A 26,591-nucleotide genomic window follows, 5' to 3' on the forward strand; every position below is an offset into this window, starting at 1 on the left:
GACTTTGTCATATGAAGAAATGATCAAAATAAAAGTTGTAGATCTTGATGAGTTATACAACTTTAGTATTCATCACTTTTTCAGCTGAAATCATTTAATGGTTGAAAATCTCATTAGAACTTGTCATTTTTTTAAATTTGAAAATTTAAATTGATCAAACTTTGTCAAATGAAAAGACTGACCAAATCAACACAGTAACTTGATAGGGCATGACTTTAGAAAATTTTAGGAAAAAATCATCACATTTGGAGTTAGTATGAAGGAGAAAGATTAGTTATAAATTTTACCCAGAGATTAAAAAGAAAAATCACAACTATTCATGATAATCAATGATGAACAAGTGTGATTTCTCGTTTTAATCTGTGGATGAAACTTGTAACTAGTTTTTTTCCTCATACTAACTCCAAATGTGATGGTTTTTTTCTTAAAATTTTCTAAAATCATGCTCTATCATTTTAGTCTAGTCATCTATCTTTGTCACTAATTTTGAATAATTCAAATTTTGAATTTCAGAAAATGACAACTTCAAACTTGATTTTCAACCACTAAATGATTTCAGCTGTAAAGGTGATGAATATAAAAGTTGTTGAACACATCACTATCTACAACTTTTATTTTGGTCATCTTTTTATTTGACAAAATTTGAACAGTTCAAATTTTGAATTTCAAAAAATGACAGCTTCAAACCTGATTTCAACCACTAAATGATTTCTGCTGTAAAGGTGATGAATATAAAAGTTGTATAGCTCATCAAGATCTCCTACTTTTATTTTGGCCATTTTTTCATTTCATAAAGTGTTAAGTGATTTCATAAAGTTTTAGTAGTAATAGAGTGGATGTTGAAATAGATTCATCTGGATGTTGCAAAGGGTAGTCTCACACACATACATAAATATATAGTCTTACACACATACATAAATATATAGTCTCACACGCATGCATAAATGAAGTCTTACAAACACTCCACGTTCAACAACTAGCTAGCCCGTTGTAACGACTTTCCCCTTGACACATTTTTGTTCCCATGGTAATATGTCTTTGGCTAGGTTCTTTTTCACAACACTAATCTTCTTAGGAAAGTCTGTGAATAGCGGCATCTCATCGTAGTTATTTTAAGCTTCAACATCATCCACGCCATCAACTCCGATAATATGTTGTTTCCTAGAGGCAACCACGTGCTTTGTCTTCTTCTTCGGGGGAATGCTACTTTTTGGGTCAGACATATAGAAAACTTGTGCGACATGTGAAGCGAGCACCCAAGGGTCATCTTGGTAGCCTAGATTCTTGAGGTTCAGGAGTCTCAATCCGATCTCATTCAGTTGGTGTTGCTTGATCTAGTGGCATCAAAACAGGGCCACCGTTATATCTCTTCCATAGTCAAGTTCCCATATTTCTTTAATGATGCCAAAGTATTGGATCTTTCGCCCCAATCCATCGAGAGCCTCTATTCGAACGCCGCTATTTTGGTTCACATATTTACTATCCTTTGTGTGGGTATAGTACGTATACCCATTGATGTCATAAGCATTCTAAGATGTCACTTGTCTCGATGGCCCCTCTGCCAACCTACTGATGGTAATAGAGTCTATGGTTTCTTCAGGTGGTATGTTTTGGTCCTTCAACCATGTAATTAGTCGTTGCTTATGTTGTTTTATGACCCAATCATCTGAACGACTATTTCTCTCCACCATAATGATAGCCAAGTGTTCATCAATGTATGGTTGTATCAGTTGTGTACTCTGCAAGGCATTGTAATGCGCTCGACTCACCTCTTTGTAATCATGGTCGATGAACACTTTTCTACCACTGGTGCCCTTCTCAGCCAGCCTACCCTTGTGATGAGAATCGGGTTTACCAATCCCTTTCTGTACTTTTAGGTACTCTTGACAGTACTCGACAACTTCTTCAGTACTGTAACCCTCTATCATGGAGCCCTCTAGGTATGCTCGATTATGCACGTATCGATTTAGAACCGACATGAACCGCTCGTAGGACCACATTTCATGCAAGTAGCAAGGGCCCAACGCCTGTATCTGATGAACCATGTGAATCATGAGATGTGGCATTATATAAAAAAAGCAGGAGGTAAACACATCTCTAGTTGGTTTTATGTCTCCACCACAAATTCGTGTAGGTCACTCAGCTCTTGGTTGTCAATCGTCTTCTGTGAGATCTTTGAAAAGAAGTAGCACATGCGGGTGATGGCCATTTTCAAGAACTCTAGCATTATAGCCCTGATTGCAATAGGTAAAAACACTGTTAGCATCATATGACAATCGTGAGCCTTGCAGTGTGTTATTGACAAGTCCTTCATCGACACTAGCTTCTTCACATTCGCTGAAAACCCAGTCAGGACTTTGACCCCCCTTAGGAAAGTACATATAGCTCTCTTTTCGTCTGGTGTTAGGTTGAAGCATGCCATGGGTAGAGTGTATTTTCCATTAGCCTCAGGTACCGGGTGAAGCTGTGGCATCATGTTTAGCTGCACCATGTCTTTCCGTGCTTTCAGACCATCCTTTGACTTGCCTGTGTCCATCAAGGTAGCAATGAGACTCTCAAAGGCATTCTTCTGCACATGCATAGCATCAATGGCATGGGGGATTTCCAAGTCTGGCCAATAAGGCAGATACTGAAAGAAGATCGATTGTTTCTTAAAAGGTACGCCTTCGACAGGAGGTGTGCTTCTATCTCTGTTCGTCCTATCTGGATTCTTCTTTCCATAGATGACGCGTATGTTTTTCACCATTCTGTACATGTGTTCTCCGTTATGACATCTCTCTGGAGGGGGTTCAATCTCCGGGGTGTTGTCATAAAATCTAAAGAATAATTTGCTATGGTACTTGTGACTTGTCTTTAAGAAGCATCAGTTCCTTAGGTAAACTATCTTCTTGGATGCATCTAGGTACACCCATGTAGTACCATCCAAGCAAACCAAGCATCTCGTCTTCCCTTTGATCTGTCCAGACAAAGCAAACAGCGTGAGGTAATAATTTGTAGTAACAAATATTATTGCTTTACATATGAAGTCCTCCTTTCGGAATGCATCGTACATCAGCTCCCTATGCCTCCATAGCCTCTCCATTTCTTGCATCAAAGGCTCGAGGAACACGTCTATATCAATGCCTGGTTGTTTAGGGCCAGAAATAAGAATAGTGAGGAGAAGTTACTTTTTCTTCTAACACAACCACGTTGGGATGTTGTACATGGTCAAGATCACTGGCCAAGTGTTGTGGTTGCTCATCCTCTCATTGAAGGGATTCATTCCATTGGTGCTCAAGGTAAACCGTATATTCCTTGGGTCATCGCTGAATTCTTTGTGCTTCTCATCGAACCTTTACCACTGACTACAATCAGCCGAGTGTGCAATCTTATCATCATCCACCTTACACTCATCATCCCACCATGTCATGAGTGTGGCTTCTTTAGGGTTTAGGAAGATACGTCTCAAGCGGTTGGTCACTGGCAGGTACCACATTATCAAGGCAGGAATTCTTCTCTGCTTTGTATCATTGCCTAATGAAGTGTCCTCTGGGGGCTGAGATTCTTGTACCACCTTTTTTGTACCCTTCATATTCCTCTTTTCCCCGTGGAGGCTTCGTCCCCACCGTAAAGGTCATTGTTCTTGTACCGGTTGGCCCCACACTAAGGATATTTATCCAGTGACTTGAACGTTTTGCCACGAAAAAGTATACAGTGGTTGGGGCATGCATGGATTTTTTCAACCTCCATTATCAATGGACTTATGACCTTCTTCGCTTGGTATGTGTTGGCGGGAACTGAGTTTGGTTGTGGCAGCACCCATGACAGGAGACGCAATAGATCATTAAAACTATAGTCTGACCAGCCATACTTAGCCTTCAGGATGAGTAGCTCAAGCACAAAACGTAGCAATGTCCAATGTGTCGAACAACCCTTTTCAACACCATACACAGTCTCCTTCGATGCTTTTGTCACCCTTTTCAAATTTTCTAGACCTTTCGGGCTATTTAGTAAAATCTCTGGTCCAATGGCTCGAATCATGTCCTCCAAATCATCTTTATCCCCAACACGTGCTCCACCATTATTATTGGCACCACCTTTGTCGTTACCATCCCAACCACCAGCATCACCACCTTGTTCATTGCCAAACTCGAGATCCATTCATGCATCAAGCTCTGCTGAATATTGGGACAGGGATTCTAGGCTTTCATCGTCGTATTCCTCCTCATCCTCGTCGTTAACAATAACCGTTTCACCATGATGAATCCACACTGTGTAGTCCTCAACAAATCCTCGCAAAAATCAAATGTGATCTGATGATAGTCACATGTGTCCATGCCATACGGTTCTTGCAATCTTTACAGTGATAAATAATTGTATCCTTATTCTCTGTCAACATCGTTGCATGCTTCTTTGCGGCTTCAATAAATTTATCCACCTCTTCACGGAAACCTGCCTTGAACCTTAACAAACCATACATCCAAGAGTTCCTATACTCTATCTTTTATAACAACAACAACAAAACAAACATTAAAGGACTACTTATTCAGATATATATAACAATAAATCAAATTAATAATTACTTGAGAATAATTATATATACTTCAGATATATATATGAATATAAATCAAATATAATTACATAAAGCATAAAAACACACCATGGTAGAGGAAAATTAATTAATGGCCCATTTATCTATAAATAATTAAAATACAAATTTGTTGATTATAATAAATAATTTCAATGACAACAATTAGCAACAATTATATTTTACCCAATATCTTTCATGCAAACCCTAGTCCAATTTCATCAAACACAAATTTATAAAAACAAAATTAATAAAAAAACCAAACCCTAGATCTAGATCTATATGCACATGAAACATCCATAAAACTAACTAATTGTTCACTAAAATCAAGAAACATGGACCAAATAAGGGTATGATCTTGTTCCCCTACCTAATTTACCCTAGTACATTTAAAACTTAGGTCCAATTTGCTTTATAAGTAGCTCAAGCACCATAGAAGAGAGAGAAAAACAAAACTCTAATTACTCACTAACCAACCATTAAAGCTTCAAAAAAAAGTATGGAATAGCATTTTCTTACCTTCTACAACCTCTCCACCAAAGGATTTAAGACCAAAATCTTGCCCCCTTAGTAGAGCAATTTTTGGGAGGTGCCCAAGACCTCCCCACCTTTCTTTCACGGGTTGGAGTGAGTGACCCGAGGAGAAAGAATGTGCTGCAATTTTTATATATGTGGGTCATTTGTAGGGGCGGCTGGTGATTGAGCCGCCTTTACAAATGGTAGGTAATTATACACGGGTATTTGTAGGGGCGGTTTAATCACCAGCCGCCCCTACAAATAGAAACACGGGGGCGGCTAGTGAGTGAGCCGCCCCTACAAATCAGACCTATTTGTAGGGGCGTCTCATATCACTAGCCGCCCCTGCTGTTCCATTTGTAGGGGCGGCTGGTCTCTGGGCTGCCGAGCATGTCACTATAGAGGCGGCTCCATCACCAACCGCTCCTACAAAAAATTTATCCCGTTGCTACAAACCGTTTTTCACGTAGTGGGAGAAACAAGAGAGGTGGTCTTGAGGATATTGTGGGAAGCAAAATATAAGAGACGGAAAAATTCTTTCTGCTTCAAGTATTAGGTGTATAGATTAGCTATTGTAGTTTTCCTTTTGAGTTCAAAATAATTTTGGTACTCCATCCCACTGCCGGATATAACCAAGGTTTTAAATCTCTAGCTATAGCTGCTGCTATGGCTCGCTATAGCCAGTGTTATCTTAAACGCGCTAATCAGTCGAGTACTTGCTGTTTAGTCATAATTATTTGGGCTAAACAACGGCTACTTAAATAGATAAAACGGTCGTTTAGACGGTGTGTAAGCTGTCCTTCAAGAATGGGTTCATTGCTGAGAGGAAACTTTTGAGGGGGAACGATACGGGTTCAAACTTTCTTTGAGATTTTTGGTGTAGATTGTCAGCATATCAAAACCTGTCCTATATTATCCTATTTTCCACAAAGAAAAGTAGAGCAACGGTAAACTCGCTAGAATAGCCACAGTTGATTGACAAGAGTAAAATCTACCACAGATCGCTAAAGTTGTCTGTAGGTATCATAAAGGTCTTTAAAGTCTTAAAATGCATTTTTAGGTCCCTAAAGTTAGTTCGGGGTCTCATTAGGTCAAAACGGGTGTTTATCCGACACGGTAGCTAATGTGTTGACTCAGCGCTTTCCTGGATCTGACAAATGAGACCCACGTCTCAGCGGCAATACAAAACCTTAGAAAAATTGTATCTTTTTCATACGACCTTAGATGAAGATGATGTATATATGAAAATTGTAGATCTCATTGTAGACCTCATGAGATCTATAAAATTCTAGTTTTAAGTTTTTTATTTGAGAAAGTTAAGATGCTAAAAAAATATTATAGATTTTCAATAGCACATTAATCGCGTACCAAATTTGTCACCTTATAAAAGTCATATCTTTCTTATATGGTATCTGACAAAGATACTTTGTATATGAAACTTGTAGCTATCGATGAGATTTACATATTCCTAGTTTTGAGTTTTTTTTAGTTTGAGATCATTAAACTACTCAAAAAATATTATAAAGTTTTAGCATTTGTCTGTGTTCACCAGAGGACCTCCGGCCTTGGTCCCGTCTCAGGGTGTGATACTGGAACCTCTTTTTTTTTAACAAAGAACCTCTTTTATTTATCGATAATGATAGGACGCAGGTGTCCATCCCGTTCGGACGCCGCACGCCCACTCTGTCTCGCTGCAACCGCACGCCATATCCCGTGCCAGTCGCTCGGTCGCTGCTCGCTCTCACCCATCGCGTGTTGCTCCCTCCCATCACGCGTGCCGCCCACCTGACTGAGCCAAGGGCGCTGCTAGTGGTGGTGCTCGCACGGCGCTGCTGGTGCTGGTGCTGGTGCTGCTCACTTCGCCCGTTGCGCGCCCCGCTCGCCCAGCTGAGTGAAGCTTGGTGCTAGTGGCGCTAGTTTTGGTGTTGCTCGCGCACTGCCGTTGGTGGTGCTCATGTGCCGCCACTGGTGCTGGTGGTGCTCACCGCCGGCTCTGCCCCGACGGTTGGAATCGACTCGCCCTGGTGTCCCCTATGTTGCAAAACGCATATTTAAGTGTGCCAGATGTTTCATGGGTATGTTGTAAGTGTTTCATATGAACGTTGCAAAAGTAGATCGATATATTGAATATGTTGCATTGGTTGTACACTGTGTTATAAACTTTTGTTCCCAATGTTTCATTTGTTTTTCAGACGTATGTTGCATGTGTGTTTATCTGGATGTTGCATATGTTTCATACATATGTTGCAAGTGTTTTATTAGGAAGTTGTGTGTGTTTACAATGGTTTCAAGTGTTGTGCATGTGTTTTTACAAGTGTTTCAAACGTATGTTTCAAGTGTTTCATTGTTTTGAGACATATGTTGCAAGTGTTGCGTTTTGATGTTTCAAAAGTAGATCGAGTGTTGCATCTCCTTCCTCGCCTTCTGCTACCTAGCTTGCCTCAGTGTCCTCCTCCTCCTGGCGTCGGCTGGGTATCCCATATGACACGGCGGCCGCCGGGATGTTGAAGAATAGAACATGTGCAAGGTCCATTTGTGATGATTATGATCCTACAGCTTGCATTGAATTTCATTCGTCTCAGGCATCGCGTCCTGCTATGGATATATTAGCAGAGCTCTGCGTTGTGATCTTGTTTCTGTTACCCTGATTCCTTCTGTTGTAGATCGTACGCAAAATAACCGTAATATACAGCAACAACAGAACGAAAGTTGACGGTGAGTTGGGATTACAAGTTTACAACTGCTGATATCTACAAGATCGGCCCATTCTACTTGTTACAGTTGCATATCTAGATATACTCTAGCTAACAAATATACAACAAACAATCTAGTACGAGAAGAATCAGAGAGATATCTCAACGGCATGCCAACCCTAAACCCCAGGCCACTCCTATAAATTGACCCTTTCCTTTCGTTCAAGGCTCATCTCATACCACAGAAGCTAACCAAGCCTCTGTTAGTTTACGCGCCCATCCATCCATCCATCCAAAGACCAAAGAGAGATCTATGGCGCCGTCCAGCAAGTACACGCTGATCGCGTTGCTCGTGGCCTTCGCCGTGGTCTTGCCCAGCCTGCTGCACCAATCTGCGGCCGCCAGAGACGGAGGAGCAGCCAAGGCCGCCGCGGCGGCTCCTGCGCCATCGGCCAACGGCGAAGTCGTCTTGCACCCGACGGCCACGTACGAGATCCCTGACCTGCCACTGCCGCGAATTATACCATGCCCTCCCGCGTTTCCAAAGATTCCGTTCATCCCCTGCTACAACGTGACGCCGCCTGCGCCGCCGCCGCAGCCAAAGGAGTGCAAGGCATCGCTGGTGATGCTGATGCCTCCGTGCTCCAGTTTCCTCACCACCAACAGCAGCAAGGATCCGAGCACGCAGTGCTGCGCCGGAGTCAGTCGATTCATCAGCGGCGGCGATCCGAGCATCTATGCTCCTCTTTGCCTCTGCCACATCATTAACGGCGACGTGAACCAGCTTCTGACGGCGCCGGTGGACCACGCGCGCGCTCTGTCCCTCGTGCAAGTGTGTTTGGGAATAGACCCAGAGACATCTACGGGCATCTGCAACGACGACAGTTTGAGTAAGTCATATATACAGTTTATTTCCAAGAGACTAATAATCCTTATAATAATGCAACTAATTAATGTGCAATGATACCATTACACTGAACAGGGAAACAAATACCACCGATGGAGCTTCCCAAACCTCCAACACCAGCGCCAGGGAAGAAGGCTTAGGGTATTGCCTTTTTTCCATTTCATTTTTTTTTCAGTTACTATTAGTTTATCAGCAAGCCAGTTGTTGTTATCTAATTAACATCCTTTTCTATTCTTGGATTTTTGGCAGGTCGATGATATATAGCTGCCATAAGTAGCAGCAACAGGTTGATCGATTCTTTGGTCAGGAGAAATAATAAGTTAGAGCTGTGGATTTGATGCATTTACAACCATCAAAGTGTCAGATGCATAAATGAGTTCATTGGCGTCATAGTCAGCAGTCGTCGTCGTCGTCATCATGTATCGTCAGTAGAGTTTAGTTACAGCGTTTTGGTTAAGATGTCATATCTAGTTTGAGTGCCATGTATCAACAGAAATAAACCGTTCTTGCTCAATGCATACTTTGATGATATCTACCGTTTGTCTCTACTCGAGTCTCGATTTGATTTGGTTTTTCTTATATAACAAAATAACTATGATAGTACTGCTGCCTTATTTTAGACCCAATTTCTACATACATTTGTTTCTTTTTTTTATAATATAATAAACACTTATATGATATCAACATGTCATTTAATCTAGTGCACAAAAGTTGCATGCACCAATGGAACATCTATTTTGTTAAATTGATGTATTATAAGATATAAACTAATGCTCAAAGTACGACATTTAAATCCTAATACTTCCTATAAAGGGTTACTTGAGAGATTGTTATTAACGTCTGATTTCTCATGAATCCGAATAATATCTGCAGACATGATTTTCTCTGTACTTGAGCGGTAACACTTTAATTTTCTTTCTCGAATTAATAGAAATAAAGATAGTACTAGTACATCCGCCATTTATTACGTCCAATTTCTATGCAATGTGTATAATAGCAAAAAAAATATAATAGTACCTCTGTTAAAAATATATACTCCCCTTTGTTTCTTTCCGTATAACAGCAAAGCCATAATATGATTTCAATAGGTCATATTTAATCTAGTGTACACTACTACAAAACTGACATTCATTATTGGCCCATCTCACTGCCACCTATTTTGGAACCGACAATGATAGAGCATTATTGGTAGCCTATCATTGCCGGTTCGTGGTTTGTGAAAATTGTTTTACATAAAAAATTATAATTTTTCATATGAGATCAGATTAAGATAAACGTTATGTCAAAACTATAGATTTTAAAGAGATCCAAAACTTTGTAGTTGGCAACTTTTTTAATTTGAGATGGTTTACAAGTCCAAATATTTAATATAATTTCTCGGACAAATTTGACATGATTAACAATGTCGAATGGAGACAAAGTCAATATCGAAGTTATAGTATCGATGAGATCTATAATTTTGTAGTTAACAATCTTTTCATTTGAGATTATTTTGAGTGCTAGATATACAATATAAGATTTAAAAAATGTGTAGTTAAAAAACAGCGTCAGCTTTATGGTTATATGTATCATGTAGCTCACATGTTTTCTATCTTTTATTTACATATCACTGAATTTTTTAATCTTTTTTATCATGTATCACTGCCGGTTTCTAGAATAGAATCTTGAAAACACATGTTTTCTATCTTTTATTTATATATCACCTAATTTTTTAATCTTTTTTTATCATCTATCACTACCGGTTGTAAAGTTTAGGGTTAATGAGTGACCTATCCTTGGCCCTCGGGTACGTGTTAAATAGCAGGGGGAACAGCCCCCCGGCGGTGGCTTTGTATAGATCAGTTTGTTACAACAGAATACATGTATGATGCTACAATCTAGGAACAAACACCTGACAATAGGATACACTGAACCTAGACTACATGGTGGATATCTACCATCTTAACATCCCCCCTCAATCTCAGCCACATACAAGGTTGAGATTGTTTCTAAATTCACGTAGCTTGACTCGAGGAAGAGCCTTGGTAAAACCATCTGCCACTTGATCATTTGTACTGATGAATCTAATCTCCAACAATCTTTGTGCAACTCTTTCTCTGACAAAATGGAAGTCAATCTCAATATACTTTGTTCTTGCATGGAACACGGGATTCACAGATAGATATGTTGCACCAAGATTGTCACACCACAAACGGCCTACCGGAGAGTGGGGAACTCTAAGCTCCGAGAGTAGCTTCTGAACCCAGATCAATTCTGCAGTGGCGTTTGCTAGGGACTTGTATTCAGCTTCTGTGCTAGAACGTGACACGGTCGCTTGTTTCCTAGCACTCCAAGAAATAAGATTGTCACCCAGAAATATTGCAAACCCACCGGTTGATCTCCTGTCGTCAACACAGCCAGCCCAATCGACATCGGAGAAACCACTAACAATCATGTTCTTGGAGTTTCCAATTCGTAACCCAAGATTCATAGTTCCTCGCACATACCTGAGAATACGTTTCACCGCACTCCAGTGAACTGTTGTAGGCGCATGTAGATACTGACACACTTTGTTTACTGCAAAACAAATGTCAGGTCGGATAAGTGTCAAATACTGCAACGCTCCAACCAAACTCCTATACTTGGTTGAGTCATCTGGCCCTAGTGTCGTTCCTTCTACAGCGCTCAGCCTTTCTGTACTTGACATGGGTGTATCGATGACTTTGCACTTGTCCATTCTAGATCGTGCAAGGATATCTGCTGCATATCTTTGTTGCATGAGTACTAACCCTTCCTTCACCTTTTTTACTTCTATTCCCATAAAGTAATGCAAGTCTCCCAAATCTTTCAAAGCGAAGTCACTCTGTAGATTGCTGAGTAGTGCATTTGTGGCTTCGGGAGATGAACTTGCCACTATGATGTCATCAACGTACACTAATACGAACACACAACATGACCCCTTGTTGTAGAAAAATAATGACGTGTACGCTTTAGATGGGATGAACCCCAAGGACTGTAAATTTGCACAAAGCCGAGCATACCAAGCTCGTAGGGCCTGCTTCAAACCATAGAGAGCTTTGCCTAGCTTGCACACATAGTGAGGATGAGACTTGTCTTCATACCCTGGTGGTTGATGCATATACACCTCTTCATCCAAGATTCCGTGAAGAAAGGCATTCTGTACATCCAACTGTCGTAACGACCATCCCTTAGTCATTGCAATGGATAGAACTAAGCGGATGGTAGCTGCCTTAACCACAGGACTAAAAGTATCTTCGTAGTCTATCCCATAACGTTGCTTGTATCCTTTTGCGACTAACCGTGCCTTGTACCTATCAATGGATCCATCAGCCTTGCGTTTCACCTTGTACACCCATTTGCAACCGGTGAAGTTCTTGCCCTTTGGTGGTGGCACTAGATGCCACGTCTTGTTCTTGAGTAATGCTTGGTGCTCAACATCCATTGCCGAGATCCACTTCTGATCACTGAAGGCTTCATCAACATTGCGAGGCTCTTCTGGTACAGTAGAAGCAGTCATTCCCCACCTTACTGTTCCATCAGTATGTATCTTGGGCTTGGTGATACCGTGCTGTAGTCATGTTGTGGGTCTCTGAGGTGAAGATGAATCTGCCACAGCTGAGGATGTAGGGGCAGTGAATGCATCGGATCCGCTGGATGCCGCACTAGATCCGCTCGACAGCACAGCATCACCGTCAGGAGATTGTTGGTGTCCCCCCTCGACCAGATCTGGGTGCGCGGACACAGGGGACGATGGAGAGATGTGCGGCCCCATGGAATCCGCAGACGATCCCACAGACAAATCCCCCGATCCGTTCTGCTGTTGCGGCTGCGATCCCGACGGCGATGCTGAGCCCGATCCCCTGCCGATGCCAGGAGAAGCATCTTGGGAACCCGCGCTACCTCCTCCACCACGACACATGTGATATGGAGCCATTGGAACTGAATTTTCAGCCAATCTTTCACGATTTTCATCCAAATTTTTTTCTGCACCCTGCATAGAATCACAGCCACTCAAGGAAGCATTAGTCTGGTTAGGAGAAATCAAATGCTGATCACGTATTTGTGCATCCGGGAATGACATGGATGGATTGAGGAGGATGTCGGGCAAGACTTGAAGCTCAACGCGGAGTCTTGCACCAGCATTTGGATGGAGAGAAGAGAAAGGAAAAATTCCTTCATCGAAGACAACATCACGGGAGACATAGATCCTGCCTTCACTTGGATCAAGACATTTGAACCCTTTGTGAGAATTGCTATAGCCAAGAAAGACACAGCGTTTAGAGCGGAATTGGAGTTTGCGGCTATTGTAGGCGCGGAGATTTGGCCACACCGCACAACCAAACATGCGAAGAAATTGGTAATTTGGTTCATGACCATGGAGCCGGCCGAAAGGTGTGTCATCACTAATGACTTTGGAAGGTAGGCGATTTATCAAGAATACGGCAGTGAGGAACGCTTCGTCCCAAAATTTCAGTGGCATGGATGAATGAGCAAGCAAAGTAATCCCCATTTCTACAATATGTCTATGTTTGCGCTCGGCGGCTCCATTCTGTTGGTGGGCATGCGGGCAGGATACAAGATGATGAATGCCTACTCGCTTAAAAAAGGAGTTGAGGGATTTGTATTCCCCTCCCCAATCAGTCTGCATAGCACAGATTTTCTTGTCAAATTGACGCTCAACTAGGTTCTGGAAATCACGGAAGCATTGAAAAACTTCGGATTTGTGACGAAGTAAATAGATCCAAGTGAATTTAGAGTAATCATCGATAAAACTCACATAATAATTGAAACGGCCAACAGAAGTTGGCGTAGGTCCCCAAACATCAGAAAAAATAAGTTCCAAAGGACTAGTCGACACGCTAGTTGACTTTGGATAGGGCAACTGATGGCTCTTGCCCCTTTGACACGAATCACACACATGTTTAAAGTTCACATCCTGAACACAAGATAACTTATGGCGACTAAGAATTTTATTAATGACGGCAGTAGATGCATGGCCTAGCCTATTGTGCCAGATGGACGCAGAAGGTTTGGCGGCTCCAAGAGCTTGTTTATTTGGTGACGACCTATGCGGGATGGACTTGATAGGGTAGAGGCCTCCTTCAGCCTTGCCTCTGAGGAGCGTTCTCTTCGTCACCGCCTCCTTTATAAAAAATTGATCAGGATGAAACTCAACAAAGGCATTGTTGTCTCGTGTAAGATGATTAACAGATACTAGGTTTTTACTAGCAGCAGGAACATGAAGAACATTATGTAGATGAATATTATGAGATGGGGATTGCACAACACTATGACCAACATGTGAAATCTCCATACCTGACCCATTGGCGGCGTGGATGTGGTCTCCTCCGTGATACCTGTCATGCACCGACAGCTTATCAAGCTCACCGGTGATGTGGTCGGTGGCTCCCGAGTCCATATACCAATTGGTGTCTACTCCATAGGAAGACGACATGGCGGCTGAAGCAGACTTCTGCGGTGGACCTGTAACTGAAGCATCGAACCTTTTGAAGCAGCGGTAGGCCGGGTGTCCCTCCTTTCCACACACCTGGCAGATGAGTCCTGCCTGGAAAGGATGGCGCACGGTGTTGTTGTTGTTCCGCGCGTTCTTCGGGTTGCGTCCACCACCTCCGCCGCCACGGCTGAAACCACCGCGGCCACGGTTGAAGTTGTTGTTGGAGCCGCGCCCTCCTCGGGATGCCAGATTAGCGGAGGATTGAGATCCTCCACTACGCATCTCCAGCCTTTGCTCATGGCTGATCAACTGGGTGTAGAGCTCGCCCAGGGAGATAGGTTCAACCCTGTTTGCGACAGAAGTGACCACAGAATCGTAGTCGTCGCCGAGGCCTGTGAGGATGTAGGACACCATCTCATCATCTTCAAGACGGCGCCCAGCAGAAGCCATCTCGTCAGCGAGCGACTTCATCTTGGAGTAGTAGTCGGCAATGGAAGAAGTACCCTTGGATGCCATCGCCAAGGCCATCCTGGTACTGATCAACTTCGCGCGAGATTGAGAGGCAAAGAACCCCTCGATGCTGGCCCACGCCTCGGTGGCCGTAGTCACGGTGGAGATCTGTTGCAGAATCTCCTTTGAAATGGAGACCAGCAGATAGCTTAGGACCTGTTGGTCCTTTGCGACCCACGTAGTGTACTCCTTGTTGAGGATCGGCGCCGCCTCCTTCTCCCCTCCTTCCTTCTTGGGCAGGAACTTGGCGGGGGGCTCCGCCGTGGGACTGAGGAACTCGTAGACCTCCGCTCCTCTGATTGAGGAGAGGACTTGAGCGTGCCACCCTAGAAAGTTCCCACGGGTCAGCTTTTCACTGACCGGCAGAAAACCTAGGGAAGCAAGCACGGTGTGCTGCACGGAGGAGGAGGAGGCCATGGCAAAACTCCGTAGGGAAAGTGGCTCTGTATACCATGTAAAGTTTAGGGTTAACGAGTGACCTATCCTTGGCCCTCGGGTACGTGTTAAATAGCACGGGAACAGCCCCCCCAGCAGTGGCCTTGTACAGATCAGTTTGTTACAACAGAATACATGTATGATGCTACAATCTAGGAACAAACACCTGACAATAGGATACACTGAACCTAGACTACACGGTGGATATCTACCATCTTAACACCGGTTTCTAGAATTGGTGCCATTGCCGGTTCGTTTTTTGGCAGTGATAGCCTATTCTGAGGTAGTGGTTCAGAAGTTGCATGCGTCGATAACAAATTTCATATAGATAGCAACGAAAAGAGTAGAAAAGTTATTTTGCTGGCACTCCAGAACCAATTTTCCAGAGGTTTGAAGTCACGTGTGTCTTATTAATACGTGGCTACTTCTTTGAGCCGTAGGAAACCTGTTAGTCAACGATTCGTCAATTAAAGTTTAGTTTTAGTACTGTTAGTGTGCAGATCATCGACCTGTAATGATGAGTGTACGACTGTACGAGTGAATATTTTCATCAGTTAAAAAAAACTCAAATAAGGGCATATGTTTGGTAAACGACCGGCTCTGGCTCCCTTGCTGCAGAAAGCTATAAAACGGCAACTCCCTCTGGTTTGCCAGCTGATTTTGAGTAGGAGCAAGAAATTAGGTTTTCTTCAATAGAAAATATAGTGTTGCTATGGTGTTTTTCTGGCGGAGTAAGAGCTAGAGTGGTCGAAGCTGCAATAAACATGCCCTAAATGTGGACAATGGCTAGTAGTGTTAGGGCTTCTACAATACGACAAACGCTTCAGGGAGAGAAAACTAGAAGTTCATTAAGCGCCCACAAATCCTATTGCTAAAGTGCTTACATTTTGTGCTAAGCACAACTCAAACAGCCGGCCTCTCCGTTCGTTTTTGCCCAAGCGTCTGACGCCTCTTTGAGGGGCGGTGCCAAACAAAAGCAATGAAACAAGTTCCAGCGTGGCAAAGAATTGGAGAAAACTGCCTCCAAGCGCCTTCGACGTCCTCGCGTTGTGCATGGCCTTATAACACTACTCTAGATCTATGGATCACTGTTGGGGTCCTTACCTAGCATCACAGCTAGATTCGGACCCAACAGGGGGTAACTGGCAGTGGTATGTCTATCACTGCCCTCATACTCGTTAGTGATATATGATGGATTACTGATGGATTAGTGGTTTCAATCCAAGGTTTTAAAAACATGTTAAGTTGGTTTTGCACTTTCTTAAAATGCAAATTGGACTTCACATTGGATTCCTCTCGTCGAGACGATCGAAAACATCTATGGAATGTCTAGTTTGGAGTTTGAATCAAGAAAATATGATTTTGGAAAACATATATATAGGATCACGACCCATTGAGGTATCCAATCAATAAAAAAACAAAACTAATCTACTATGTTACCTTTTCTAGAATGTAACTCTTCCATGCCCCTCATGCTGTTCTACAAGCATCTCGATGATGTTCATGGGTATTTTTGGTGGCCTTAGCTCACCGGCCGTAGAGAAACCCTAGTTGCACTTGCGCCTCCTCGACAAGGCACCTTCTTGGGAGCTATTTTGAGGTCCAAAACAGGCTAAGCAGGTTTTTCCCTGCCTCGCTGTGATTCGATCCTCGAGTGTAGTGATTTGAGTGATCCTCGTGAGATACGGGCATCCTAGCCTTTAGCTGAGGGATCAGATTTCTGTCAACACACTTTTTTGGCTACTTCACTAGGGAAGAAGAAGATCAAGGTCAATCTACAAGAGCCATCAACAATGTATGGCAAACACATCCCCAAACCATGAGGATTATTGTTGGGTCAATGTTTGGTTTCGTGATAGATGGACAGAACATCCCTAGAAGAGAATACCCCCAAGATAATATTCTAACGTCCCTCAAAAACTAAGGTACAAGTTCATTATCCATTATCTATGTCGTTCTATTTTGTTGCCATGTGCTTGTCTTTCACTGCCACACAAATATATTTTTAGAGCAGACTTTCAAGACCCATCGATCGTAAAAAATCAATCATTTTGCCAAGTGTTGTTTCTGTTTCGTTCTCCTGCTGGCCCCCTCGAAGTGGCCACGCTCGCCCTGGTTCTGGAGGAGATGGTGGCATGGAAGAGGGTGGGTGACCTTGGTGCATGCGGACAGCCTCGCCCCCGATGTAAGCTTGGGCATGGCCTTGGTGTAGAGTAGGACGTGACAGCTGTGTTCGAAGCTGCTGCGGTTGGGTGAACGTGGAAAAAAAGAAGAGAATGTTTAATGGATCACAAATAATGATGTATTCTCTTCATTTTCGTCCTTCCAACCAAATATAGAGTAGGAATACATGTCCCATCTCTTCAACCAAAGTATAAAACCATCTCATCACAGGAAACTAGAATGGATCCATCCCGTCCTTCTTATTTCACAACCAAACAATTATTATGATCGGCACGGATTGTTGGGGTTTAGTCCCATATCGGATATCGATGGTGGGGGAGCACAACATATAAGGTAGGGACAGTCCAACCTATCAGGCTAGTCTTTTGAGTTAAGCAAAGTCAATGAGCCTCATATGTTGTCAGCTTCTGTGGACCTGGGACCTATGGGAGTGAAGGCTCGTGTGTCGAGCAAGCTAGATACAAGATCGAGAACTGGGTGGTCACCACCGGTTCCAACAATTGGTATCGGAGCCGCCCATGGGTCAGAAAAGCTAAACCCGATAAAAATTTCGAGCATCACATCATGGCTGGGGCACCCCGATGTGTGACTACGAGGGTTTAGTCCCATGTGGGGGCAGTCCAACTTATCAGGCTAGTCTTTTGGGTTGAGTAAGACACATGGTCTTATATGTTGTTAGCTCCGGTGAACCTGTGACCTGTGGGGAGCGAAGGCTCGCAGTAACAAGCAAGCCAGCTCCAAGATCGAGAACTCGGTGGTCACCACCGGTTCCATCAATTGGTGTTAGAGCCCCTGGTCGAATATAAAAAGCTAAACCCAATAAAAAATCTCGAATGTCACATACTGGCGGGGCACCCCGTCTGGACAATGTCTTCCAGAGGTCACACGGTGTGTGATGTGATGAGTTGGATCCGATGTATGACTACGGGGGAAATTGTTGGGTTTAGTCCTGCATCGGATATCTATGATGGGGGAGCACAACATATAAGCTGGGGGACGGTCCAACCTATAAGGCTAGTCTTTTGGGTTGAGTGAGGCGGCTCATGACCTTATATATTGTCAGCTCCGGTGGACCTGGGATCGACCTATGTCGAGCGAAGACTTAGCGGTAACGAGCAAGCCAACTCTAAGATCGAGAACTCGATGGTCACCACCGGTTCCAACAGGGATGTCGAACAATATAATGGAACATGTGCAAAGGTTCATTGCGATTATTATGACCCAACAGTTTACATTGAAAATAATCGTTGCACGCATCGTGTCCTGCTCCGGATAGATTAGCAGTTCTACGTTGTGACCTTCATTCTGTTTCCTTGTTTTGAAGATCATGCATAATAACCCTAATATATACAACAACAACAGAATGAAAGGTCACTGCGATCTGCGAGTTGGGATTACAACTGCTGATATCTACAAGATCTCAGTCCATTCTACTTGTTACAATTGCATCTGTAGATATATATTCCAGCATATATATTCCGACATTATTAGCACCCAAACGTCCAAATGGACGCCCGCACCTGGACGTCCGCAGCTGCAGTCCATGTCTGCGCCCACGCTGCCAGGACGTCGCCTACCCATGCCTGCGGGAGCCCGCGCCGCCTGAACGTCACTTGCGCCGCGTGCCCACAGGGGACCGCCCACGCCACCTCCTGCTTCTCACGCGCATCTCATGTGCACCACCCGATATACTTTTGAAACATCCAGATACAACACTGCAACATGCAAATTAGACAGATGAAACACATGAAATATGCGTATGAAACACTTGCAAAAAGCTTAACAACCATTCCACAGCCATAGCAGGAAGCAAGGTCAGAGGGCTTCTGCACCAGGGCCCGGCGTCGTTAGGCGGGACGGGTGGCAGAGCAGAAGCAGTGACAAGAGCAGCGAGGCGGATGTGCGGAGCAGCGGGGTGGGCAGCAGAGTAGGAGAAGAAGCAGGCGGGACGAGCAGACTGGGAGATGGACATGTGATGAATTGAGCGGATATAAATAGTCAGTTGGACTAGAGTAAACAAGAATTAAAATTGACGTGGCGCCGCGCCCCACGTTTGTCCAATTCTCGAGTAAGGAGTCGGACGCTCGGATCAAAGCATTTCCGTATATATTGTAGTCTAGCTAATAACAAATATACAACAGATTTCCATATAAAAAAAACAAAAAAACAACAGACAACCTAGTACCAGAACCAGAGAGATATCTCAACGGCATGCCAACCGTAAACACCAGGACACTCCTATTAAATTGATCCTTTCCTTTCGTTCAGGGCTCACACCACAGAATGCCAACTAAAGCCTCCGAATCCTTTAGTTTACGCCTCCATCCAAAGGCCAAACAGATCGATGGCTCCGTCCAGCAACTACACGCTGCTCGTCGCGTTGCTTGTCGCCTTCGCCGTGGTCGCGCCCAGCCTGCTGCACCAATCTGCGGCCGCTAGAGACGGTGGAGCAGCGAAGGCCGGGGGCGCGGCCACCAGTGAAGTCGCTTTGCACCCCACGGCCTCGTACGAGATCCCTGACCTGCCACTGCCGCGAATCATGCCATGCCCTCCCTTGTTTCCAAAGATTCCGTTTATCCCCTGCTACAACGTGACGCCACCCGCGCCGCCACCGCCGCCGCCGCCGGCCAACGGAGTGCCGGACAACGCTGGCGAAGTCGCTGGTGCCTGCATGCTCCGGTTTCCTCACCAACAACGACGGTGCATGTGAATCATCGGAGGCTCCGAGCACCAAGTGCTGCCACGGCGTCCATGAATTCTTCAGCGGCGATCGAAGGGTTTATGACCCTCTTTGCCTCTGCCACGTCATGAACGGCGACGTCAGCCTGCTTCTACCGGCGCCCGTCAACCACACGCGCGCGCTCGCGCTCGTGCAAGCGTGTTTAGACGGAGTAAACCCACAGCCATTTTCCGACATATGCAACAACGACCAATCAATAAGTAAGCCATACAGTTTGTTTCCAAGAAACTAATAGTCCTTGTATGTATGCTGCATAGCATAGTGCTTGTAATAATGCAACTAATTAATATGCAACAGAGGACCAAATGCCACCGATGGACCTTCCTGAACCTCCACCGCCGGCGGCAGGGAACATGGCTTAGGGTATTGCATTTTTTTCCTTTCATATTTTTTCCAGTTACTATTAGTTTATCAGCAAGCGAATTGGCCGTTGTCATATAACATCATTTTTTTTGGATTTTCTGGCAGATCATAAGTTGTAGCAAGAGGTTGATCTCGATTATTTCTTCAGCAGAAACAATTAGTCAGAGCTGTGGATTAAGTGTGTGATGGCGTCATGGTCAACCACAGTACGTAGTCGAATGTGTGTGTTGTGAGCATCTGCGTTGTACTGTGTAATTCTAAAAAAAAAAGAGTTTGGTTACAGCGTCATGGTTAAGATCCCATATCTGGATTTGATTAATCCATGTCATGTACCATTGCTCTATATATGCATACTTGGATATAATATCTACAGACATGATCATATATTCTCTCTACTCGAGCCCGATTTGATTTGATTTTTTGTTTCTTTTAGATCCAATTTCTAGTATACTACCGTTGTTTCTGTTTTAAATAAATCATATAATATGATGTCAACAGGGTCATTTAATCTAGTGCACAATCGTTACATGCATCAATGCAACATCTATTTTGTTACAATTGGTGTATTATAAGATAAACTGATGCTCAAAGTAAGATTTTTAAATCCTAATACTTCCAATAAAATGTAACTTGAGAGAATATTATACGAATATGATAAGGCCATGGGAAGCATACATAATTAGTGTTATATTTCGTGGCTTGTTGGCATCAATTTTGAAGGTTTTTCCATTCATATGCTATATATTATTAGAATGGTATGAGTCTAGTTCCAACGTAACAAATAGTGTTTCTTTTGGACTTCCGAGCTTATTACCATTTTAGTGGAAGCTACACAGGCAGTTTGGACTCTCAATTTCTCCCCTACCACTTACTTTTATTATGCTATTATGTTCACACTTAACTAGGAGGGATATTCTAAGTATAAATAAACCATGTAATCCAGCATTATAAGGAGACGATATTGATATGATGTGAGAATTAAGCATAGCTCTTCTTTGAGAAACCCATAATATAAAGTAATCTCCGATGCTAGTTGATCTTGTTGAGTGATCTCCGAGTGATTCTAGTTTTATCCTATTCACCACATACCCTTCCGCAAGTCAATCATTATCAAAATATTTATTAACGTCTGATTTCTTATATAAATCCGAATAATATCTGAAGACATGATTATTTTGTTTACTTGAGTTGTGCCATTTTAATTTGCCTTTTGTTGTTATCATTGATTTATTAAAATAAAGATAGTACCACTGCCCTTTTTTAGATCCAATTTCTATATATGCAGTGTGCAGTACACTCCTTGTTTCTTCTGTATAATAGTACGCCACACTACTACAGAAATCATTTTTGCTGGCACGTTGTTTTTTTTTCACAGGCGGTTCACAATTTCATGACGCCAGTACAAAAAATAGGGTGGGCCCAGCAAGAGAACCGCCTGTGTAAAACAATTTACACAGGCGGCTCTCCTATCTCTACCGCCTGTGTAAATACGTGTATTTTCACAGGCGGTTTACAATGACATAGCTCTTCTTTTGTTGTTGTCATTGTAAACCGCCTGTGAAAATACACGTATTTACACAGGCGGTAGAGATAGGAGAGCCGCCTGTGTAAATTGTTTTACACAGGCGGTCCTCCTTACCAACCGCCTGTGTTAATGCTGCTATAAATTCCCTTCGTCCACCTCCAGACAAGAACAGTTACTCGCGTGCTGTGTGCACAGTGGCGGACAGAGAAGTGGCGATTCCAAGGGGGGAGGTTTTGAACTTCATTTCTTTGGTGAGAAACTTCCAAAAGGTTAGTTAGTGTCGTTGCCGCCATTTTTTTTAGTGATTCTTTGGTTCAATTCTTGTATTGGAGGTGCTCTAAATCTAGGGTTAGGGTTAGGGTTCATAGCTAGGGCAAGGGAGAGAGTTTTAGCTTTTTTTTTGTAAATTCATAGTAAATTGTATCTTGCTCGGATTATAGAAAATAAATACTTTTTAGAATTCTTGTGAGTAGATCTATGTAATAGAATAATGATTAACACTTTATAAAGTCTTGTCAATTGTTATACTTATTTCCTGTAATTATAAACTGTGAATTAATTTAGTTTTTTAATCTACGTACTTAGGGTTTATGAATTAATTTAGTAGTTAATGTTTTGTTAATTAGGGTTAGTTATTATTGTCTATACTTAGGGTTTGTTAAATAGGGTTAGTTATTATTTCATGTACCTTAGGTTTTTCAATAATATTTGTTAGTAATTGATGGTTTATTATTTAAGGTTAGATATTTCATGTACTTAGGGTTAGTTAATTAATTTAGTTAGTAATTAATGGTTTATTAATTAGGGTTAGTTAGTATTTCATGTACTTAGGGTTTGTTAATTAGGGTTTGTTATTTTTGCTTATACTTAGGGTTTGTTAATCAAGATGCCATCTCCGTTTAATTAATTCTTATAATTATAAAAATGAGTTTAAATAATTATTTAAATTTTTTATTTTGTAAATTCTGTAAGAGGTAGGTTTTCATATCTATTTAATTGATGGAGGATAGAATCTTAGTTATGAGGGGTTATTTTCGTTTTGTTTTTAGAGTGACATACAATATTTTCCTAACTAATTACAGATAAATATGGAGAGGTCATTATGGATGTACAACTTATCAAGATTAGACCCATCTTATGTAGTGGAGGTCCAAAAATTTATTGATGCCATGAAGATACATGCTCAGAGAACAAAGGTGAAGCACATATGTTGTCCATGCGCAGACTGTAAAAATATTGTGGTATTTGACAATGTGGAAGCAATCACTTCTCATCTGGTTTGCAGAGGATTTGTGGAGGACTACTTGATTTGGACAAAACATGGTGAGGGTAGTTCTACACCTTATATGCGGACAACTGACAACACTGCAAGTAACATCAATGTGGAGGGTCCAATGCCATATCTCAATGAATGTGATGCTATGCCAGATATCAATGAAACCCATCATGCTATGCCAGATGTCAATCAAACTCATAATTCTACGTCCGATGTTAATGAAACTCAGCATGTTAACACTGATGCCATTGAAGATGCAGATTTCTTAGAGGCAATAATGAACCGTTGTGCAGATCCATCAATATTCTTCATGAAGCAAATGGAAGCCTTGAAGAAGGCAGCAGAAGAGCCTTTGTACGACGAGTCGAAAGGTTGTACCAAAGAGTGGTCGACACTACGGGCTGTTCTTCAGTTTTTGACGATTAAGGCTAGATATGGTTGGTCCGATGCTAGTTTCAATGATTTATTGCGTGTACTTGGAGACCTTCTTCCTAAGGAGAACAAAGTGCCTGCTAACACGTACTATGCAAAGAAGCTAGTCAGTCCACTTACGATGGGTGTTGAGAAGATCCACGCATGTAGAAATCATTGTATTCTATATCGGGGTGATCAGTATAAAGACTTAGACAGTTGTCCAAACTGTGGTGCTAGTAGGTACAAGACGAATAAAGATTATTGAGAGGAAGAGAATGCAGCCTCTGTTTCTTCAGGGAGGAAGCGAAAGAAGACGCAAACAAAGACTCAACAAGACAAACGTTCAAAGCCCACTAGCAATATCGAAGTGGACTATTATGCGTTGAGAAGAATTCCTGCATTGGTGATATGGTATCTCCCTGTGGTTGATCGTTTGAGGTGTTTGTTTGCAAACCCTGATGATGCGGAACTTATGACCTGGCATGCTTCTGATGAAAGGAAAGATGATGGAAAGTTACGACATCCAGCCGATGCAAAGCAATGGCAAGAATTCGATAAGAAATATCCAGACTTTGCCGAGGATCCACGAAATGTAAGGTTTGCTCTGAGTACTGATGGAATGAATCCATTTGCCGAGAGGAGCAGCACGCACAGCACATGGCCAGTGATCATGACAATATACAACCTTCCTTCATGGTTGTGTCAAAAAAGAAAATATCTTTTGCTAACCATTCTTATTTCTGGACCTACACAACCTGGAGTTGATATGGATGTATTTCTAGAGCCCTTAATGCAAGAGATGCAAATACTATGGGAAGTGGGTGTGAAAATGGTCGATGCGTTCCGCAAAGAGACATTCACACTGAGAGCAATTATTATTGTCACAATTAATGATTATCCTGCTCTCTTCTCATTATCAGGCCAGTTCAAGGGAAAGGTTGGTTGTGTAGAGTGCATAGATGGAACATGGCACGTGTCTCTTCCTCCATCTAACAAGATAGTGTACATGAGGCATAGGAGGTGGCTACCGGCAGGCCATAAGTACCGCTTACAAAAGATGAATAAGTACTTTGACAATATGGATGAATCAAAATCTACTGCTCCATCAGGTTATAGTAAAGGGCATAGAGTGTATAAGATAGTTGAGAATGTCAAGTTTGTGTTTGGAAAAAAGACCAAAGATGGGAAACCAAGAAAGGTTGTGAAGGCAAATGAAGGGGACACATTCAAGAAGAAGTCTATTTTCTTTAAGTACTTATCGTACTGGAAAGACTTAGACGTACGACATGCGATCGATGGTATGCATGTTCAGAAGAATGTGTTTGACAGCGTAGTTGGAACTTTGCTAGACATAAAGAGCAAGACAAAGGAAGGTCTCAATTCACGTTTGGACATGCAACATTTAAAGATCAAAAAAGAACTTCACCCTGTACTCCTAGAGAATGGGAAGTACCATCTACCGGCAGCAAGCTATGACCTGAACAGAGAGGAGAAACATGCAATGTGTGTGTGGTTGAAGAATTTAAAAGTTCCATCTGGTTTCTGCTCCAACATAAGGAGTCTTGTTTCGATGAAAGACCTTACACTCACCAACTACAACTCACATGATTGTCATGTAATGCTGACCACTTTTCTTCCTATTGCCATCAGGGCTATAAATCCAGTGTTCTTAAAGATGACAATCACACGGTTGTGCTACTTCTTCAATAAGATATCTGAGAAGGTAATTATCGGTGATGAGTTAGAGTCCCTACAGAAATTTGCTGCAGAGACATTGAGCCAGTTGGAGATGTGCTTTCCCCCATCGTTCTTTGATATCATGGTACACCTTATTGTTCATTTGGTGCCTCAAATTGAGGCATTGGGCCCCATGTATTTCCATGAAATGTGGACGTATGAGCGTTTCATGTCAATATTGAATGGCTATATGTCAAATCGTGCTCATCCGGAGGGTTCCATGATAGAGGCATACACTACAGAAGAGGCCATTGAGTCTGGAGGACCATTATGTAATAATCTCCTAAAAGACCAGGTATCAATTGGTTTGCCTCCGTTGCGACATGAGGGAAGGCTTGGTGGACGAGGGAGGATGGGACGGAAATCATTCATCCCGCCAGATTACAACATAGTCCTATAGGTACATTACAGCATACTACAACAACTCATAATAATGGACCCATTCACCAAGCAGCACATGAAAGAGCTTCATGAGGAGAATCCAGGATGCACAAATGATTGGGTACACAAGGAACACAAGCGTCGGTTCACCGCATGACTAAAGAATTTGGACATGACAGATGAATCAGAAACCATCAAGATTTTAGCATCTGGACCATCAAGCCAGGTCATATCATGGCAGAGCTATGACATTAGTGGCTTCACATTTTCCACCAGTTTTAGGGACACCAAGCGCATGGCACAGAATAGTGGCGTTCGATGTGAGGCTGTAGATGAAACAACTGGTGAAGAAACTACATACTTTGGATTCATTGATGACATATGGGAGGTTGAATATGGTCCACGCCTGCAGATTCCAGTGTTCTGATGTCGATGGGTTCAAGATAAACATGTCACTGTGGATAACTATGGCCAAAGAGTTCTTGATCTAAGTAAAGTAGGTTACAAAGATGATCCGTGGATCCTTGCTAACCGTGCTGCACAGGTGTTCTATGTGGAACAAATTCTATCTACGAATGAAAAGAAAAGTACCCAAAAGCCAAAGCACGTAGCAATCCCTGGAAAGCAACAAATTGTAGGAGTTGATGGTGTAATGTATTTAGAGGATGTTAACCAATTCAGCGAGATGTCTCTTTTTACAAAGTTTGAAGAAAAGATAAAAAATGTGGAGAAAAGTATCCCGCAAACCTCTTTGCCCTGGGTGTGCCATGATGGACAAGGAAGGACTGTAGCACGCTAGATTGTTTATCATGTAACTAATGTATCACTTATCATTTGTACCTAATGCTACTCTTTCTTATTAAGCAAGATGTTTACATTTCCCCTTGT

At 42.6% G+C, this 26,591-nt stretch overlaps 2 protein-coding genes, 1 non-coding gene and 1 pseudogene across 3 annotated transcripts; 3 read left to right on the top strand and 1 right to left on the bottom strand.

Moving 5' to 3' along the window:
• Window positions 1-8,013: 8,013 nt before the first annotated feature.
• Window positions 8,014-9,178, top strand: LOC136551427 (uncharacterized). The gene is made up of 3 exons (XM_066542980.1): window positions 8,014-8,666; window positions 8,759-8,824; window positions 8,933-9,178. Exons 1-2 carry the CDS (start codon window positions 8,090-8,092, stop codon window positions 8,821-8,823), a joined length of 642 nt encoding a protein of 213 aa, XP_066399077.1. The 5' UTR covers window positions 8,014-8,089; the 3' UTR covers window position 8,824; window positions 8,933-9,178.
• A 5,253-nt stretch (window positions 9,179-14,431) lies between these two features.
• LOC136553099 (small nucleolar RNA Z247) lies at window positions 14,432-14,570 on the bottom strand. The gene has a single exon (XR_010783008.1). It is a non-coding gene; the product is annotated as a small nucleolar RNA Z247 (small nucleolar RNA).
• Window positions 14,571-19,611: 5,041 nt separating this feature from the next.
• On the top strand, window positions 19,612-20,512 carry LOC136551428 (uncharacterized; annotated as a pseudogene).
• Window positions 20,513-23,241: 2,729 nt separating this feature from the next.
• Window positions 23,242-25,722, top strand: LOC136548448 (uncharacterized). Its single transcript, XM_066539974.1, has 2 exons — window positions 23,242-23,749; window positions 23,882-25,722. The coding sequence occupies exons 1-2, from the start codon at window positions 23,242-23,244 to the stop codon at window positions 25,720-25,722; spliced, it is 2,349 nt and encodes a 782-aa protein (XP_066396071.1).
• Window positions 25,723-26,591: the final 869 nt, after the last annotated feature.

Source organism: Miscanthus floridulus, chromosome 4 (genome assembly GCF_019320115.1).
Source record: "Miscanthus floridulus cultivar M001 chromosome 4, ASM1932011v1, whole genome shotgun sequence".
In the NCBI taxonomy this organism is placed as follows: domain Eukaryota; kingdom Viridiplantae; phylum Streptophyta; class Magnoliopsida; order Poales; family Poaceae; genus Miscanthus; species Miscanthus floridulus.

Excerpts from the sequence above, each read along its gene's own strand:
- LOC136548448 (XM_066539974.1), top strand. The coding sequence starts at position 23,242 with ATGCGGACAACTGACAACACTGCAAGTAACATCAATGTGGAGGGTCCA. Across the intron at positions 23,750-23,881 it reads TGTTGAGAAGATCCACGCAT|GGAGGAAGCGAAAGAAGACG; the intron begins GTAGAAATCATT and ends CTGTTTCTTCAG.
- LOC136551427 (XM_066542980.1), top strand. The coding sequence starts at position 8,090 with ATGGCGCCGTCCAGCAAGTACACGCTGATCGCGTTGCTCGTGGCCTTC. Across the intron at positions 8,667-8,758 it reads CTGCAACGACGACAGTTTGA|GGAAACAAATACCACCGATG; the intron begins GTAAGTCATATA and ends TACACTGAACAG.